We start from the raw sequence: 19630 nt of genomic DNA on the forward strand, positions 1-19630 counted from the left end.
TGCTTAGCAAAGCCCAACTGAAATATTTGACCTTGATAGCATGTCAGTTTGTTACCTGCTGTTTGGAAGACAGCAGCTTTCTTTTAGAAGGATATGTTTTCTCTGGGCAGGGAGAGGAATGTCTGCTAAATTCTGACAGAGCATAAAAATAATTAAGTCACGTAGTTCTTAAGTGGTTGATAAATGATTACTTCTCTCTTTCAGTGTTTAAAGAAAAATGAATACTGCTTCAACTTCAGAAAGTGGATCATATTCCACAAACCACCCAGGACCCTTTATTTATGCACAGCCATCAGCTCAACAGCCTTATCCAAATCCATGGTACCTCAGTTATGCGTACAGTCCATACTGCGTACCTGCTCCAGGTAAGGTAAACAGCAGCTCTCTGTGGGATCTTTGGTTACGTAGTTACATGCTTCTTTCCTCCACTCTTGCAGTATCTGTGTTAATGAGCCTCTTGGGAGTTTAACTAATACTTAATAAATCAGATTTTTGACAGTCTAGCACTACATTAATTCTGCCTTAAATATGTAGCTTGTGGGTGCTTCTGGAGAATGGAAGCTAAGCAAAATATTAATTAATGGTCATCCTGCAGATACAGAGCTCCAGAATATACTTAGGAATTAATATGTGTGGGTATATATGAATTCCACATGTGCATGCATGATAGGTATGGATAAATGTAAACTTAAAAAAATAAGAAAGATATTGTTAAATAGACCTTGTAAGTGCTATACTTATGTGAACTTGTATTTGGAGCTGTCTTTTTCAAAATCCATGCTCTGTAATAGTCTGTGAAATAGCCAAAAAAAGCACAGAAAACAACTTGGTGAATGTTCCAAGGGATGAAAACAAGCCCTGGTTAAAGTGTAGATGTTGAGATAAACTATTCCCTAATGAAGAACTCTGTTTTTGCACCAGATTTGCTACTAAGCATTGAAAGGTGGCATGTTTTATTTACAGATGTGTCTGATCTTGTAGCTGTCCCTGTCTATGCAAGTAAATATGATTCAGGAGGACTAATTTCAGAAATATATTTGTCTGTTCTTTTTGTCACCAATGTCTAGGCTTCCGAAGTGGAAATCCGTATTTTCCATTTTATTCTGTTGCGCTCCATGAGTACCCTCGATTTTTTGTCCCACAGCATCCAGTGCATGCAAGAATTAACAGAAGGCCTTATTTTAATGCTGCCCCACCTTCCCCTATGTTTTATCATGCAACAAGATTTAGACATCATAATAGCCCTGGGAAGAAAATGGAGACAAAAGAAACACAGACTGATCCTAGACAGCCTGAAAGCAAGCAAAAAAGGCATCAAGATATCCGTACAGAAACGAAAGGTTGTGATGCAGGAAATATAGCCTGTGTTTCTCCTGGTATAGGTACAGAGACTGAAAATACTTCAGAGAAACAAAATTTGTTTGGCTCTTCTATTGTGGTAGACAGAGAGTTTCATAATAAGAACCCTGCCAGTTCTACACAGTATAGAAATCTTCCTACTGGAAGCTATGCCTTTGAGAAGGAAGAAGTGAGGATAGAATATGGAAATGGCTCTCCAGCTATTCAGCTGTGGAAATCCTTTAAAGAAACAATCCCACTGTATGATGTGGCAAGTGGTAAACCAGTTCCAGAGAACATAGTGCCACACGACTTGTTTTCTGTTAGCTCGTGTGAAGGCATGATATATGGCCCTCATGAAGGGGAGAATATGCTGCCAGGAGCTTCCTTAGATGAGAGAAAAGCTGTTGTCACCTCCAAACAGGGTGCTGAAGCTGTGCAAGAGAAAGATGTGCAAAATAATGAAGTGAAGCTGGATGCAGAAAAGATGGCAAAATCCCCCCCAGGTGAAACCATGGCAGTGCAAATCACAGAGTTGGCAAGATCTGTTGGTGTAGATCAACCAGTGGTAATAGCTAAGAAATCTAGCACTAAAAGGTCTGCAGGATCAAAAGCTTCTCAAGAAGAGCCTGGCTTTATTCAACAAGCAGGACTACTTCCATCTAATATGGAGGTAATGAGTGACTTTCAGCAGAAAAAGCTGAATTTAAGCCACAGTGCAACCAATGAAAGTCAGACAGAAAAAAGTATTTGGTGTGACAAATCAATTGAGAGGTTTGCTCCCTCTAGCAGCTGGCTGGCTTGTTTGGACAGTATGGACACAAACTACAATGCTTGTTTGCCACAAAGGAAGCGTCGAAGTGTAATCAGTCTGTCTTCTGATGACATGTCCTCTGGAGAGGAAGGCTCATCAACTGATAATGCCCCAGTGTCTTATTTTGTGCCTGACTATGTGCTTCAGAAAAGCATGTACACTCTTCAGAAAAGTACAGAGGGCTTAGACCAAATTAAAAGTGGTGGATCCCCTAACATAGATGAAGTGGTAGGAAAGGAGCAGGTGAACAGCCTGAATGACCAAGATGTCAACTCTTCAAACACAAAGATCAAGGAGACTTCCAGTAAAGGTAGAAAGCTGGGAGCCCTTTCTAGGTCCTCTAGTAGGAAAGAAGTCAATTCTCCCAACAAAAAAGCAACTAAGAGTTTGTCAGAAGTTGAGGACTCTGAAGAATATTCTGTGAAGGGAGAAGAGGAAGATGAAGATGGAGAGGATGAGTATGAGGAGGACGAGGATGATGACATGGATGAAATTGAGTATTTCTTTCAAGAAGCCCCTCCATATGGCATCTTGAGGCCAAGTAAAGGAAATTTCTACCAAGTCGGTCAGAGAGTGCTTTGGAAACCACCTACAAATGCTGTACCAGCACAATTAATTAGCTGGCCTGCTCAAGAGAAAATAAAAACTAGGAGTGGGCTTGTTGAAAACATTGGTGTAGTTTACAAGCCAAAGAAGAGAGAACAAGATGAAGTTGTATACAGTGACTATGGGTATTATGGAAGAAAGAGGCCTATGACAAGAAGAGAAGGACTCGAACACCAGCGAATGCTACGGAAATTCTTGAGAGGTGAGTAAATTGCTAAGGACCAAGTGCTGATTAGTAGCATGCACAAAGAACACCTAATTGCAGTTTCATATTGTAGCTTAAACTAGTGTGAAGATTAGAGCATGTTGTAGCTTCAAATTTGGCAAAGAGCCAGAAGTCCTGCAGAATATTTTTTTTCTGAAACAGAGGGAAGTTTGCTGCAACTTTTTAGCTATTGCATAAGGACTCTGCATTTTTACAGCCAGCAGAGAATAATGCAGAAGCTTGCCTTTATGTTAGATTTGATACATTTAACTGTCTGACATTTGTGGCAATTTATTAACTTGTTAAGCTTAAGATAATTTGGATTATGTATTTACTGTTTCTTAATATCTTAGAAGCTCTGCATTTAAGTTTATACAGTCTGACTCTCCTATCACAGACTAATGCTGGGTGCATTAAACAGAATTAATTACAATCTAGTGGACCTACCATGTGTAACTTTCCTGCAGTTGAGGAGTCAAACATTTTTTTTTTAAATTGTAGCTGCTGCTTTCTTAGCAAAAACAGTTTTGTACTTTCAGAAAATTGGTGTGAAACATTATTAAATTTGACCTGGGAAAGGACATCTTATTTATTTCAAGGTAGATCCTCTTAGAAATTGGATTAATGTATACTGAGAATAAGAAGAATTATCAGTTTGCAACTGGTTGTATGGTCACTTCAGCAGGTGGCTGCTGTTTAGTAGTGTCTTGCATTGTAATAAACAACCAAAACAGGGTGATTTACTTACAGGCTTAGTGTTCTTAAACTTTATTTTCTTTGTTCAAAATCTGTACACTTAATGTGTCTTGTAATTTTTAAGTGTAATCTCCAGAAAACTGTTTATATTTCAACAGATTCCTACAATCAGATCCAGTAGCTGGCTTTGCATTCTGGCTTGTGTTAGCATTACCAAGACTAAATACTGACCTTAATTTTATTTTTTTTAAATTTTAATTAGGAAGGCTGTTAAGAGAGAACATGGGGATACCACCTGAAGAGTACTGGATTAGAAGCGGTGCTAAGCCCAGATTTACCAGCCAAATACGTGGTAGTTTCTCACCTCCAGCAAGGAGCAAAGAACAAGGTACAGCTTTCTCTGTGTGTTTTTGTTCCTAAGGAACATCCAGAAGGATATGATACAAATAGCAAGCATGTGATAGTTGCATAAGATTTGAAAACAATAAAACTAATCCTTGTTGCTTTGCTATTTATAAAATGCCTGTCAGTCAGTGTATAAATATACCTTGGATATATTTATAGCCTTCTCAAACTGAAACAGGGTAATAAGGATGCATCAGAGATACTTCTGGGGATGTTTTTAAGGTAATTTTATAGAAAATCAAAGCATTAAATGCTTTGATGTGGCCAAAGCAAAGCCTTTATTTGTATAAAGTTGTTACTGCCATAAACTGTAATATTAATTCTTTATACAGATAATGCTACTCTTGGTAGCATGTGCAGTGGTAGCTCCTAATTTTGATCAGTAAAACATGAAGGGAGTTCTATGCAGTAGCTTCGTATGCCAACACTCAGAAAAACTAGCATGGACCAACTGTTGCCCTGACACTGTTGAAGAATAATGGAGTGCAAATCATTGTGATCTAGTTAAGGAAAAGATGAAGAAAACAGTCATTTTAACCAAGTAATAGCTTAGATAGTGTCTTAGCTCACCAAGCAGAATGTTTTGGTTTTTTTTCTTCTTTATAGTTAATGTCTTACTTGGAGTTCAGATCTGGTTTTGATGCTTTTCAAAGGTGTTCGAATGTAGGTGCTGCTGGAACAGCTACAGAATTTGCTGTAGTGTTGGTATTGCCACTCTCCTGGGTCATGTGTTTCAAGTATCTCAGGATCAGCCTATCAAATAATGGGTGTGAGGCTATCTTCAGAACAGATGATTTGCTTGTCTTCAGTTCACTGATAATATACATCAGCTTTCATATATCAACAACCAAGCAGAGAGTGTTTTCCTTAGTTCTTTCTTTGTGTTGCTTTCCTGCTTGAGCCTATTGGGGTTTGGGATTATTTGCCTCTTTCATTGGAGGCTTTCTATATGCAGAGTTCAGTGTTGCAGGATTTTGTTTTTTAATGCTAGTATGCTCTGTAAGAGTTGAAAACGTTTTACTTTAGCAGCATTGTTCCTGGCTCCACTACAGCGTATAAAAATATTGGTAATAGTTCTAGAATAACTGTAAGTTACCTTTAACTTCCAGCACGTCTCTTCTGCATCTTTGAATCCAGAGATGATGCAGCAAACTGAGGATGTTTGGTCTGTTTCTTGCTTACTCTTCCTCTTTTTCTAGCCCAGGTAGTTGGAAGAAGTCATCACATTCAGTGTTAGGAAGCAGGAACTGAACTGTTTTCTGAACACTGTTTGTGCCAGTGGATGCTGCAGAAATGCTATTAAAATTACATTCTCTTTAAAAATGTTTCCTATATTAGTATTTGCTTTTTCAAATTAAAGTGCCCCACGAGTAAGGAGGTTTGTCTAAACAAGATCTATGGCTTTAGCAGTAATATCATGCACTAAATTTGACTGCTTGAGCAGTGTACTTGTAGTGCATAACTTCACAGGTCTGAAGTTTTTTAAAGACAGTTGGTGAATTGGGTCACTTGGACAGCACCAACTAGTCTTGAACACTTGAAAAGTGAACTAAGGCAGAATTATCCAATGTACTAGGTTCCTTTTTTACCACGTTAACACCTATCCAAATTATGACTCAAAATACAATGCATCCAGAATTATGGTTAGACAGTGATTAAATGCTGTAGATGTGTAAGACTTGCTTGGCATGTGTAGTGTCAATTTTAACTTCTACTTAAAACGGGTAGAAAAAAGGGAGGGAGGAACACCACAGACCAGCTGGTGAAAGTCATGGTTAAATTTGCCTTGTGACTATGCATTGGAGAAATAACACCACTTGTATCTTGTTATTTAGTGTGCCCACCTTTGGTTAAAGCAAAGAAGAAAAGAATGGGCAAGCCACCTTCAAAACGCAGAGACATGAGACATGAGGTGGAAGAAGTAGAAATGTGGGAGCTGCCTAAACACAGTGTACACAAAGGTTGGTATACAGTGACAAGCTACAAAAATGACTGTTACAAGTATTTTTTTCTATCTTTGGGACTAATCTTTCTTGGTTTGAACTGCAGGGATGTTGGATAGTTTGTGAAATATGCAGAAAAGGTGAGGGGGAAGCTGAATTTTAAGCATTTGATCACCTTGCTATGAATGCAGTGTAGCTTTGACCAGGTTAGGTTCCTTCTTTGTTTAATGTAAGGATGGGGGAGGAAACCCACACCAAAACCTGCTGGTTTAGTCTAGTTGCTCTTCAGACTGCTGTACTGTCTCTTTAAAGTGCTGGGTCCTGTGTCACTTTGCAGTACATGCTTTTATTTAAGTTGCTCATCTGCCTCAGCCCAAATGATTTGCAATTTGATACAACACAAATGCATATAGATAATTCTTAAGATCTCCAACTTAATCCATTAGGAACTTCTGGCTATTTTGGAGGAAGATGGGGAAAAACAGTGGAGGGAAAAATCAAAATGAACTTGAGTCAGCAACAAATATGCTTTTGTGCATTTGTGAGTCTGAAAAGGTTATAAATTAAAAAGGGTCAGTAGATACAAGAAGCTATCTGTAAAATCAGTTTTCTTTCTCGAAAAGAGTAAGTTAGTGTAGAAAAATGAACCCAAATATTCTATCAGGAAATACATGAGTAAAAGATAGTGTGTCTCTCTCTCTCTCTCATAAAATAGACAGAGGCTTAGACTTTGATCTTGGAAATGTAAGGAAGGTTGGAAACAAACTTAGGCTGAAGTATCTTACTAGTGAAAATTTGCATCAGCCCTGAAGGCTACAGGAGACTTGCATAATCCCAAAACACTCCTTGTATTTTCCCCAGAAATAGCTGATGTTTCTTGGGTACATTCAACAATGCAGTTATATGAGCACACTGAGAATGTGATATGAGCTTCTCATGGGACTCTTATCTGTTATGCTGGGATATTCTGAAGTCCAAAACCACTCATGCACATTTTATACTAGCTGGGAAGTTGAGTACATGATTCTAATGTCAACCATTGTGCCTGCAATAGGAAAAGACAATCACTAATATCTAGTCTTTTTTCAGAAGCAAATTAACATAACTTTGAGGTGGAATATATACATTCCTTAACTTTTTTTTTTTTTTACCTTTAGGGCATGGAACAAGGAAGTCCCTCTCTAAGAAAAGATAATTGCAAATATTGGGGCAGAAGAGGGGTGGGGGAATACCAACTTTTTTTTTTGTATAAATCTAAGATTTGATTACTATTCTCTTGCATATTTTGTAAGTTGCTGTTCACTCTAAAAGGGCAAGAATGACACTATGAAGACTGAGTACACAATTAAAATGGAATTAAATATTTAACACCAAAGACACCTTTTTATAACTGGCACATCCACTATTTAAATAATAAATTTCATAGAATTGCACTTTTGAGACTTCTTGTGTTCCATCTTTACACAGTAGCAAAAAAACTTGAGATGGCAATGTATGTGCACAACTGCTATTACAGCATGACAGTTATTGCTGCCCTGTCCTTAAACTCTGCAGGTCTGTGAAGCCTGTCCCTGTTATCTCATAGTCATATGATCTGGACATAAGTACAAGATCCTTTTTTATCAGCTGGATTTGTTTTTGTCAAAATGTAAAGGAATATAGTTACAGCTGTATGAAGTCAAGTGCTGTTTTAAACTTTCAAGGCAGTTCCTCAGATCTTAATCTCATGATTGAGGACTAAAACTAAAGCACTGAGTTGATGTGATGCTTCCCTCTCCTCCCCTTTTTCTCTTGAGATTTTTGAGTCCATTATAGAGACCCTGAGCTGGAGATATGGATCTGAAAGGTAAAACAGAAGATTTTAGTGGTGTGCCCTGTTTTCTGACTTCCTACTGATGACTTCTATGATTTACAGGTGATACTATCCCTGGAAGTCTCTTTACAGAACTAAGATGATAAAATTAGGTCTGTGCTGAGCTGCCTTAGGAATAATGGTAACAGACTGATCTAGATGAGGTGGATAGCTCAAAAATATGTGTTTCTTTTTCTCCATGCCTAGGAAGGCTATTATTACTGTGTGAGAAGAATAAATATGATATTGCCAATCTTGAATGATTTGCAAATAAAATGATAGCATCAGTGAAGAAAATGGGGAAACAACAAAAAAAACAACAACAAAACAAACATCTCGTTTTCCTTAAAAAAAGGGTGGGGTGAATGCACAGACAGAACTTGTCTTTTGCCTCCTCTCCCATCTTCTTATTCTGTCTGGGCCCTAGAGTAAGCTACATGGATAAAAGTAGCATTTCCTGTGACTGTTTGGGTTTTGTGCCCACCTATTACTAGTCTGACCTGTAACTGAAGTTATGCTGTTTTCCCTCTTAGTGAGGAGTACTGATATTTCCCTACCCAACTGATCCTATCTCTCTATTACTTCTAATACCACCTGGTTAATTGTTAAAGCTCTGCTATAACTACAGCCTTTACCACAAGCTGTTAGAGGAAAGAAGTCATTGTGATGACAAGTTTTCAATTCCTTTTTACTTCAAGCAATGAAAGAAAATAAATGCATTAAAAATTCTTATTTGGCTTCTGTGCTGCATGAAATCTCTGCACCAGAGCATCAAAGAATCAAATGAGGAATTCAAGCATGGAGCTTTTTAACACCCGTTTCTGCTGATAGCCTTAGCTGTATCTTTTGCTGCTTATCTTATAAAGGAATATTCATGACCTCACAATCAGATGGCATTCTTACTTTTGGGAATGGGTAATACTTGACAGGTACTCCAAATGATCATGTTGGTCATCCTTTTACAGGTTTTGCACTACTTGGTGTGATTTCCACTCAGATGCAAGAAGTAATTTAGGGCCTGGTAATGCTCCTGAGAGGACTTGAGGGAGTAGCAGTAGGAGAGTTTACACAGCTCTTTGTCTGAAAACAAATGCTATTTTAAACTAGTTATAGCTTGTACTATACCTGTGCTACGCCCAATACTTAAAGCAGTATGCATAAATGTGTTCAAGAAATAATTATTTGATAAGGTTATGTGCAGTGTAGTTTACTCTAACAGTACTAGTCCTGTGACCTGAAAACTAAATCTTCTACTTGGCTTTTTTTCCATTCAGCAGTATGGACAATTTGTGGATTGCATCTTAACTGGCTCACAGCTGAAACTAGTGTTCCAGTGAGTCAAAAGGCCATGCTTCACAAAGGCACTGAAGTACAAACTGCATTTAAAAGGCTGGGAGCTCAAGCCTAGGCTCTTGTTTATTCAGCCAGGTAACCAAGGCACAGTGCTATTTAGTTCTGCAGATGCACATACGTGTCAGCTTTTGTTCCCACTGCAGCCAGACTGACTGCCCAGTGACTCACTGCAGAGCTGGCAGTGCTGTGAATTTCTAACTGTCGCAGTACTGCATTGCCTTGGAAGTTTCACATGCTTCCTGCAGCATCTCCTGAAAGGCAGCTGAAGAATCTATTTGCTGCTTAGCACACCAGCAACAAACCTTAGAGGCCTCTGGGATTGCCATACTGAGAGCATTGTTTGGATAGACTTACTGTTTGTGGCTCAGGATTTCTAAATCGTTATTTGTAGCTAACTGAAACCTCTTGCAAAGTGGGTGTGGTGTAACTACTGATGTGGAGCTCTGGGTTCTGTTGGCTTGCCAGGTATTAATTCTGTATTTTAATTTTCAGTTTGGTAGCACCTGGATGGCATAAAATTTTTTTCCCCTTTTACAATGTCTGGTGTTCTGCCTTATACTGGAAAATATTAACCACAGGTCTTTCTATTAAAATCAAACAAAGGCAGAACAGAGCTAATGGGGAAAAAAAAACCAAAAAAACCCACCAAAACCAAACCCCAAAAGCCTATAACACTCATGGCATGCTAAGTGAAGGCATACCAAGGAAAAACAAATTTATTCCTTTTTTAGAGTACTAGCTTCCCCTGACTGGCTGTCTCACTCAAAAAGACTATAAACCCCACCTAATTGAATGGCCAAAGAATTAAGGAAAGTATCAGTATTTTACCTGAAATATCTTTCTTACAAAAATGATGCAGAGTATTAAGATCAAATACCTGGGGAGCTGTATTGCCTTTGAAGGTTGTTTTAGCTGTGTTTAACACTTTAGTTTCATGGGACTATATAATTATGTTATTACTATCACTTGGGCTTCAACAGAACATTCAAATGGAAATAAATGTCTATAAAGAAGGCAAGAAAAAAATGTTTTTTGAAAAAAAACCTTAAATGATTATGATTTAAAATGTAAGGCTAGTCAGTTTTTCAAGACTGTAACTTTCTATCCTGCTTTCTGCGTTTACTTCAACATAGAACTGCTTTTCATTAATCTAAAGGGGTGTTGGTATTTATCTCTAGTCTACATATTTTTAAAAGACTTATCTTAAATGACAGCTTTGGCACTGTTTAAAATGCCAAACGATGACATGAATCATGCTTCTCAGCACTCTAGCCCTGGCTGTTAAAAGAGCTCCTATAAATCTTAGTCTATTGGAACTGTTAAATTTTGAAATGCTACTTTTATGACTTGCAGTAAAGACCTACATGGGATATGACAGGGGCTTATAAAACTGGAAATGATATAGGGAGAACAAACAGGAATCAGTTACTCACATACCCACCAGTGTAAGATTAAAGGTGTGTGAAATTAAACTAGTACAAAGCAGTGGGAAAGCCAATTGCTACAGAGTAATAAATAGTGAAGATTAATTGATTGCTAAGGAAAATGGCAAAGTTTATAACCAGTGCGTGGATATAAAAGAAAATCTATCCAAGGCCACTAAACACTAAAATCTAACCCATGATTCTAAGTACCTGCAGCATAGGTACTCTCAGAAGTAGAGGGTGAGAGAGCATTTCAGTGAAGTAACAGAAGTAACAGCAGAGTTTGCACTGCTCTACTGTGGGGGTGTGTTCTATAAACCCTGACTGGAAAGATGCTATGCCTTTAGTCAGGCATAGAAAAATTATTTGGCATCTCAAACATTTAAATTAGATTTGATACAAGTTAGAAATGGTCTCCTAATGTATTTTTCTTAATTGTTAAAATAATAAACCCTGACTGATACAAAGAGAGAGTTCCATTAACAAGGAAGGGGATTGCAAAGGAAAAACTGAATTTGTTTATATTAAACTGAGCTTCAGAACAATCTTAAATGACAAAAGCTGAAGCAACTGAAGAGATCTTAAGTTAGCCCTGCTCTAGACAAGCCTGAGTAAGAGTTTTCTTGGAACGAATCAGGTCAATATCAAGCTTCCACCATCTGTTCAATAATTTATAAATGCATTAATCTCAGCCCTCAGTGTGGCAATACAAGAATTCTAGAATGGTTTGGGTTGGAAGGGGCTGTAAAGATCATCTAGTTTCCACCCCCTGCCATACACAGGGCCACCTCCCACTAGACCAGGTTGCCCAGAGCCCTGTCCAACCTGGCCAAGAGAATCAGTCCATTATAGATCTCCCTATGCTATTTCAGCTGTTAAATCTTTTTCTGGTGAAAGAACAAGGCCCTTAGAATTTGATAATGCTGCTGATATAGGGAACTACCATGAGTCACCAGTAAATCCCAGCACAGGGAGATTTGCTAAATACAAGACAAAATACAACTCTACCTTCAAGGTCTGGGAATATGATACAGAAACTTCTTGTAAGCAGGCCTTGCTTATCTTGTTTTTCCTCAGAACATATTGTGAATGACTGGTAAGGAATGGGGGGTTATTTTTTCTAAACCACTCTAAGAAATGTAGGAGGGAGAAAAAACATTTTAATTTATACCTTCCCTTGTCCTCTCTTCCAAAGCTTTGAAGAAAATAAAACAATCTTAGCTGCATTGTGGTCTATGACTCCTTGATTGCACTGTTAATGTTCACTCTACTGTATTAGAGCTGTATCATGTGGGGGTTTTTTTTCAATCTTAGCATACTCACAGAGACTAAATTCCATAGAAGTTCTTTCAAAGCAAATCCAGTTTTCTCTTTCCTTTTGCACAGTACCAATATCCATCATCTACTTCCTCAATTCACAGCTCTGTACTAATGTACCTTGAGGCTTCAAAGAGAGTTGGTTACTGTAATGCTGTTTATAGCTATCTCCATCTTCCTGGTTGAGTCTGCAGGATTATTTAAAAGTGTGGTCAGTATGTGAGGTCTCCTAAGTACACAAAATGTTCTCTTCTTCCTACTTACAAATTCTTTACTATTATTGTGGTTTCATGCATATAGTTGAAAACCATTTTGAGAGCTTACACATTTATATTCTTGTGGGATGATTCAAAAAAATGTTACCTCATCAAATCCAGTAAACAAAAAAAGTGGGAATTTATTACCCCCAAGCCTTTTAAAAAAGAAACCTCCCTCAACTTGTATCAAAACAACTGATACTGCAGAATATGCAGTATATTAATCTTTTAAATTTCTTATGTGGAACCCTCCTTTTAAAATAACTAAAGCTACTACCTCTTTTCAGTTAAGTTGAACATTTAACATCATTACACTTGGCTCCCACTTCTGTGGTTTAGACACTGTAGATGTTTCACTTCAGGTGTTTCAGAACTGTTGTATTAATGATGGTGATGTTGAGATTTTGTTACACACGCACACCAAAAAAAAAAAATCAAGTCTTGATGATGCTGCAATTTTGTCATGAATAAATCCCCTTGATTACCTTTTTTCCCCTGCAGCAGAACTCTTTTATTTCCCTAGCTGCCAATTTTAGGATAAGTACACAGAAGTTCAGCACGTATGCGCAGAAGAAAATACAGTACAACCTGCTCATTACAAGCACTGGAAGGGAACCCTCAGTGCTCTGCATGGTGCAAACTGCAGTCCTGGTACAATGAGGCTTTGTATATGATAAAACAACTTCATGGAGTAAAGACACTTCAACAGACAGTCTGCTAATGCTACAGGTTTGTCAGTGATCCCTTGGTGGTCGCTGCTTTCTGCTGCTGGTCACAGGCAGCAATGCAGAGGCCCCATCTGACCAAGCTGGATGAGTCTCAGCATGGGTTTTACAGCACAAAGATATGGTTCAATGCAGCTTTCTTCTTTCTGGCTGCAGAGGGGCAGAAAAGGATGCCAGTGTAGGATGCTGTATGCATACACATGTATGTTTCAAGTTTAATAAAGCCCTTTCTGGTGTTTTCCTCCTCATTCTTTGGATCTTTCCTCACAGTTCACAAGTAGAGAGGTCAATGAGCATGCAGCAGGCGACTGCTGTCAGTCAGATTCTGACTTGTCATTAGATTTGGATGATTTATGCTTCCTCTTTTTCTTCTTCTTCTTTTCTTTCTTTTTCTTTTCCTTTTTTCTCTTTTTCTTCTTGTGTTTATGTTCTGAGGAAGTGGAGCTGCTGCCATCTTCATCATCGTCATCACTGTCATCACTGCTATCAGATTCTGAGGTAGAGTCCTCCAGGAGCTGCTTCAGTTGCTGTATCCTGAGTTTAAAATACGTGAATGAGAATCCTTTCTAGCTTGTCTTTCCCCCCTAGCTTTCATCCTTCCTTCCTGGCTTGAGGAATGGTTGAGCTGCATGCAAAGGGCAGGGGAACGCTTCCTCTTTCGCTTAATTACGCTCTCATTACAGATAATATCATGGACTGATAAAAGCAACTCCTTTGAGACAAGCAGATGTTCTGCTTTCAGGGACTTTCCATCCCATTGGATAGGAAAGGCAGACTAGCTTATTAGCTTATTTATGTGTGCAAAAAAATAAGGCAACAGCTAACACCAGCCCACCTGGTGGTAAGAAATTCTATGCTTATCCCTACAGAGGCATATTGGGATTAGGATATTATGACATTCATTGATTGTCCTGCTGATACAGAGAGGATGTCAGTGAAGCTGACAGAGCAGGCTCTACTCTGGATGCAGAAGTATTTTTGAAAGGCACTGTTCTTTTGAATTCTCAAGGACTAGGGACAAAGTATTTGCTTATTTTATTCTTGTCTTCTTTATCCTCTTCAAGGACTCCTCTCCAAGAGTGCTGCTCTATGGGCTACCTATAGTTTGTTCAGTTATCCCACTGAAGCAGTTCAAGCAAGAAAGCAGCAAAAACTGCCACTTTATGCACTAAATAATGACCTCACAAAAGTAGCATTATCAGTTGCCTAGAACTAGCTTTCTAAACCCCCACTTCATTTCTACTGAAAACATTCTGACAAACCGCATTTTAGAAAACACCTCAGTGAAGTCAGTGAAAGAAAAAAAATAAATCCAACTCTTTTTTCAGGCCTAAACCAAAACCACACCTAAGTACCAGAATATCATGGCATAAATGCTTACAGCTGCTCTTTAAACTTTGTTTTGGGGAGAATACAAAAGCTGAAGAATTGAAGTGATTGGAAGTACAAAAGAGTGATTATTTAGAAAGTAGAAATGCATTAGTCTATCAACATAAAGAAACTGCCATTAAAAAAACCTTCTGAACTAAAAATAAGCTCCTATAAAAAGGTCACCTATACATTAGCGCCACATTACCAAAATAAAAACTAAATTGAAAATGCTGTTTACTACAGATACACTCACCTCTTTTCTTTTTCATGACGCTTATTTTCCCTTATTATATCATACATTGGATCTTCATGTGCCTTTAAAATGGAAAACAGGAAATGCAATGTTATCACCAATGGTTTTATCTCCTAAAAAAATAAACCAAAGCAACCAAATGCTAGAGGCTTTTATCAAAAGACGGAATATGCTTAGCAAGCTCTTAATTCACTGTCAGCACTGCTCACCTGAACTTTTCCTGTATTTGCTTTAGGGAAAGGTTTTCTAGCTACATCTCCAAAGAAGGGGACCTTCCTTAGGTATGCATGTCCCTACCTCTCCAATCACAGCCAACTATGAGAATCCCATACAGAATCTGTGGGAATAGCTAGACTTACATAGAATACTCAAGTTCAAAATAATGATCTGTACCCTTACAGCACATTTTAAAAATCTGGATATAAACAAACAGGAATACAGGAGTAAGGAATATAAGATATGGATAGTGAAGCTGAAGTTGTTCCATCATGCTATGCACTAAAATTACTGGTTCTAAAATCAAATTAAGTGTGCATTGCAGCAAAAGATAGCTGTGAAGGAAGACAGCAAATAAACTTTGCAGACATTTAAGGTGGGTTTATGCCATGCAAGAATGCAGAAAAAAAGGTGGGGTAGTCATTTCTGTTGGAAGATTACGCAAACAAGTCCAACAGAGAGGAGAGATGGCCGATGCTGACCAGAGGTGGGAACTGAAATTTCAGGAGCAAATGAAAGATGTTGGGAATGCACCATGAAGGGCCTTGGACATACAACAACAGTTTGATGCAAGAAAGAAGCCCGAGGGAAAATGAAGACTAGAGGCAGTCTGGTCATTGGAAAGAGCTAATAATACTCTTTGCAGTTGCATACAATTAGTAACAATCCAGAACTTGGACAGACTAAGCCAAGATTACATTTTTCAAGGACAGAAATGAGGACATAAGACATGATGTGATGACAGCTTGAAATATAGGTCAATGATGCAGAGCAACAGAAATTGTTAAAGAGATCACACAGGAAGAATCTGCAGAACTGAGATGTGGCTTCATGCAGCAAGAGATCAGACTTGTAGACAATGACTGGATAACAGACCTAGACAACAGCATTCATGATGTGGTTGTTCACAGTGAGAGCAGAAGGCTTGAAGCAGCTGTAATGTGGGCAGCTCAAGCGCGACTAAACATTTTTTGTTGTGTTGACATTTTAATCACAAAAGAAAAATAATGGTTGAAACAGGTTCTTGAAGATTTCCAATTTATATGTAAAAATTATTAATTTTCCTCTTGAAGAGTAGATTTTCTGCAAAGTAGTCAAACATCCAACCACACCTGTAGCTTTTTCTGTATTAGGAGATTTTCAGCATCTATGTTATACTAGAGACAGAGAAAAAGTCCTTAATAAAGCATCACCTAAAAGGCTTATCTTCAGTTGCAAGAGTATGCATTATCAGTACTAAAAAATACAAGCAGTAATACTACAATATTGGTACTCACTACTCTAAATTGTTCCAACTTCTGATTGCCTTTAATAAAGAATGGGCATTCCTTATCTCCTGTTCTGTGTCCATAACGTTTACATCTCCAACCTTAAAAAAAAAAAAAAAGCAGCAGTGAATTGCACCTCTGAGACAGATCAGAAGAAGAAGCAGCATAAAAAAGCCAAAACCACATTTCTGCAAAATATTTTCAATCTGTTGGAAGAAACAGAGAAATACAACCACTATGTTGATAAATGTAATGTCCATAAAATACTAGGCTATTACAGCCTTCAAGCTACTGTATGCTTTTCTATCAATATGATGTGAATCTACCTGGACTTCATCATCTGTCCACCAGACATTCTGCCCTCCCACAGTGTAAATGGATGGTATATGATAGTCTAATGACATCTGGAATATTTTCAGCCTTACACTGCATAACTTTGACTTCTTTTCCCAAAGGCATCCAAAGCCCTTTGGTTGGGGCATGTGCCAGGAATTCTCGTGCACTTTCATTGCCTGGTACATCAGGTATGCAGTCTTCTGGTTTTGTTTCATTCTCCTATGAAGAAAAAGCAGAAAGATAAGGACAATAAAATAACTTCCTTTTTTTAACTTTGCTAGAATTAATACTTCAAGTGTACAGACCTTCACTTTATAGGAAACATATTTCCCCCATTATCTTTTTTCCTAGTAACACACAAAAGATTGAAAATACTTGACCCTTTCTTTTTTTCTCACCCTTGAATTTTGCAGCCAGAACTTTGCTGTACAGGAATTTCAATCCTTCTCATCCATTTATTTGAATAAATAATAGAAATGAAAACTTAACACAAAGCAGAGACTTTGTTATCCTCTTCCTGCTAGAAAGACATAACAATTACGAGGAAGCCTTTACAACACAGAGCAGTTATTTTTTAGTTTAAAAACACTACTTCATGGCTTAGGTACATAAATTTGGCAAAAGTAATGATCATGATGAAAGAATTATATTGGCCTAAGAAAATAGAGAAGAATCCTGAAAAGATGTCACTCAAACCAAAAATCTGCTTTCCATAAATGGCTCCCCTCTATCCACACTATTAAATACTGAATGAAGTATGCTAAGAGATGATGATGAAAGACCTGGTCTCCTTCTATCTGATCCTGGGCATTCCACTCTGGATCACCAAGACGAAGTGGTCAGCTTGTAATGATTCTCTGAGTTTTTCCTGGGAAGCACTTACTTCTTGATGTAATTTATATAGGTATCACAGACACTTAAAACACCTAAAGAACACATTTTGTGAAAATCCCTCATAATCCTAGAAAATGACTGCTTTTTACCAACCTTAATTAGTCCAGGGGGAGGTTTCTCATAGCTGAAAAGCAATAGAGATATTGTTACTCTGCAGCTTAGCACAGACAAATAAATTGAAAAAATACATTTTTTCAGTGGTATTGAGTTAAAGCCTTCAGCTCATATTTTTCCTAAAATTTTACCCTGTAACTTATTACTAAGAACTACAGCAGAGCATGGATACAGCAAGCTGAGAGACAGCATTTATCATATTAGTACACGTCTAACATCCTTCAGATTCATATTCTTGTGGGAGCGCAACTACTTCCTGGGGATATGTGGTACATTTGATCTAGTTTCAATACCATACATGCATAATTCTCTTTTTTTGCTGCACCCCTCCCCAAGGTCTCCAAACTTCTTTACTCCAGCACTGCTGAATCACAGACATAGCCAGCTGAAACTGTCAAGTCAGACAGTTCCTTACATCTAGCTTTGCCAGCCAAACCTAATACATAAAAATTTCATCATCTTCTCTGCATTAAACCTAAAGACAGAGCCCTACTGAGCAAAGTACCATATTTTCTGCAGCATTTCTTTGGAGTCAACAGTAGATAAAACATTTGCTAAAATCCAAGTAGCAAACAGGTACTACATAGAGCCCACAGCAACTGAGATAATGCATGTGCTAAGGAGTTAAATGCCAAGGCATTTTACAAATGGTCCTGGAGGTAAAGAATACACATTAATTAGAAAGATGCATGTCTGTATAACTGAATTTGTACTGGGTATTTTCCCCCCTCAAATCCCATCTGTATTTAAACAGATACACTATTTTCTGTAATCTGCTGCCTTAGTGTAGAGTGGTCTTAGAAGAGAACTGAGATTTTTTTGGGGGTTGTTTTCCAATGAAACAAGAAGAACAGCGCTGTGCAAGCCCAGAGTCCCAAAATCTTCTGCTTTATGGCAGACTCTTTTCAACAGGACTCTCCAGACATTATCCACATATTAACTCAGCAGGACACGAAATGTTTATACTGGCTGTGCATAATTTTAGGCCATAAGTTTGATGGCATAGGCAATATTTCATTGGTTTAGCTGTCCACACACAGACACCCCTACATACCTATAGGATTGCTAGGCACAATCATACTAATACAATCAGAACAGCAGGGTGGTTAAAGTGTGTTCATCCCATCTTTATAACAATAACTTTGGAGTGCTTTTTGGCGCATTTAATAACAAACTGATTTTCAGTTGCACGTGGAAAAGAAAAAAAACAAAATCATGTTCTTGTATACCTTCTGACCTTTTTATTCCGTTAAAACAATAATTCCTTTTCGGTGAAATAACATAAACCTTTACAGCACCTTTTTATCCCGATTTCTTTTTTTTTTTTAGTCCATTCTAGTGGAACAACCTCTGCTCCTATGCTGCATCTGTCAGACTTGGAGGAACCCGGGAGAGCCTGTGCCCCAACAAGCCCTTCATAAATCACCAAGCAACTCTGCAAGTGGTCCCGAACCCCTTCTGCCGGCTCACCCCTAAGGGGACAGGGGAGAAATAATCACCACTCCCCCAAAAAATCCCACACCCTGCACTGGAAATGAGCCCCAAATGCCGGCGGGGTGCGCTCGGGGCAGGGCCGGGGCGGGAGCCGCGGGCAGCCTCCCCTCCTCCGCTCCTTACAAAGACTCCAAGTGCTGGATCTTCTGCAGCTGCTGCGCCTCCTGCCTCTTCCGCTTCCTCTCATGCCGGTCCTGGGTCCTGCCGCCGCTCGCCGCGGGCTCCGCATGGCTCCTGGCCCGCGCCTGGCTGCCCCTCGCCGCCGCCTCCTCCTCCGCTCCCTCCTCCTCGTCCTGCCCCTGCCCCCTGGGCGCCCGCTGGGCCATGGGCGCGGCGGCCACAGCCGCGGCGGACGGCGGGGCCCCGGCGACGCCCCCTGCCCGCCCTCTGCATCCCGGTTTCCGGCCGAGCGCCGACTTCCTCCGGCGCCGGCAGCCCCGGCTCCCCGCCCCTCACGGAGCCGGACGGGCGCGGGCCTCCCTCGCCGCAGTGGCCTCAGGCAACCCCGGCAGCTTACCGGGGGTTCGGAGTAACGTGCGGAGTGTTGTGCCTTCCAAACACCGATATATTAAAAAAAGCAACAAAAAAAAAAAAAAAAAAAAAAAAAAAAAAAAAAAAAAAACCAAACAAACAAACAAAAAAAAAAAAAAAAAACACCACCCCAAAAAATACCAAAACCAACCAACCAACCAAAAACCGCGACCCACCCAACGTCTCAATTTTTCCTGCCGTGCAGGAGGGCTGCACTC

At 39.1% G+C, this 19630-nt stretch overlaps 2 protein-coding genes across 2 annotated transcripts; one reads left to right on the forward strand and one right to left on the reverse strand.

Moving 5' to 3' along the window:
* Nucleotides 1–210: 210 nt before the first annotated feature.
* Nucleotides 211–7192, forward strand: LOC129118270 (uncharacterized). The gene is made up of 5 exons (XM_077178760.1): nucleotides 211–365; nucleotides 1068–2960; nucleotides 3922–4047; nucleotides 5900–6065; nucleotides 7165–7192. Exons 1-5 carry the CDS (start codon nucleotides 218–220, stop codon nucleotides 7190–7192), a joined length of 2361 nt encoding a protein of 786 aa, XP_077034875.1. The 5' UTR covers nucleotides 211–217.
* On the reverse strand, nucleotides 6334–19261 carry RP9 (RP9 pre-mRNA splicing factor). Its single transcript, XM_054634785.2, has 6 exons — nucleotides 19005–19261; nucleotides 17367–17397; nucleotides 16469–16598; nucleotides 16053–16144; nucleotides 14560–14621; nucleotides 6334–13469 (listed from the first exon to the last, which is right to left on the reverse strand). Exons 1-6 carry the CDS (start codon nucleotides 19205–19207, stop codon nucleotides 13250–13252), a joined length of 738 nt encoding a protein of 245 aa, XP_054490760.1. The 5' UTR covers nucleotides 19208–19261; the 3' UTR covers nucleotides 6334–13249.
* Nucleotides 19262–19630: the final 369 nt, after the last annotated feature.

Source organism: Agelaius phoeniceus, chromosome 1, assembly GCF_051311805.1.
Source record: "Agelaius phoeniceus isolate bAgePho1 chromosome 1, bAgePho1.hap1, whole genome shotgun sequence".
NCBI classification, from domain to species: Eukaryota; Metazoa; Chordata; class Aves; order Passeriformes; family Icteridae; genus Agelaius; species Agelaius phoeniceus.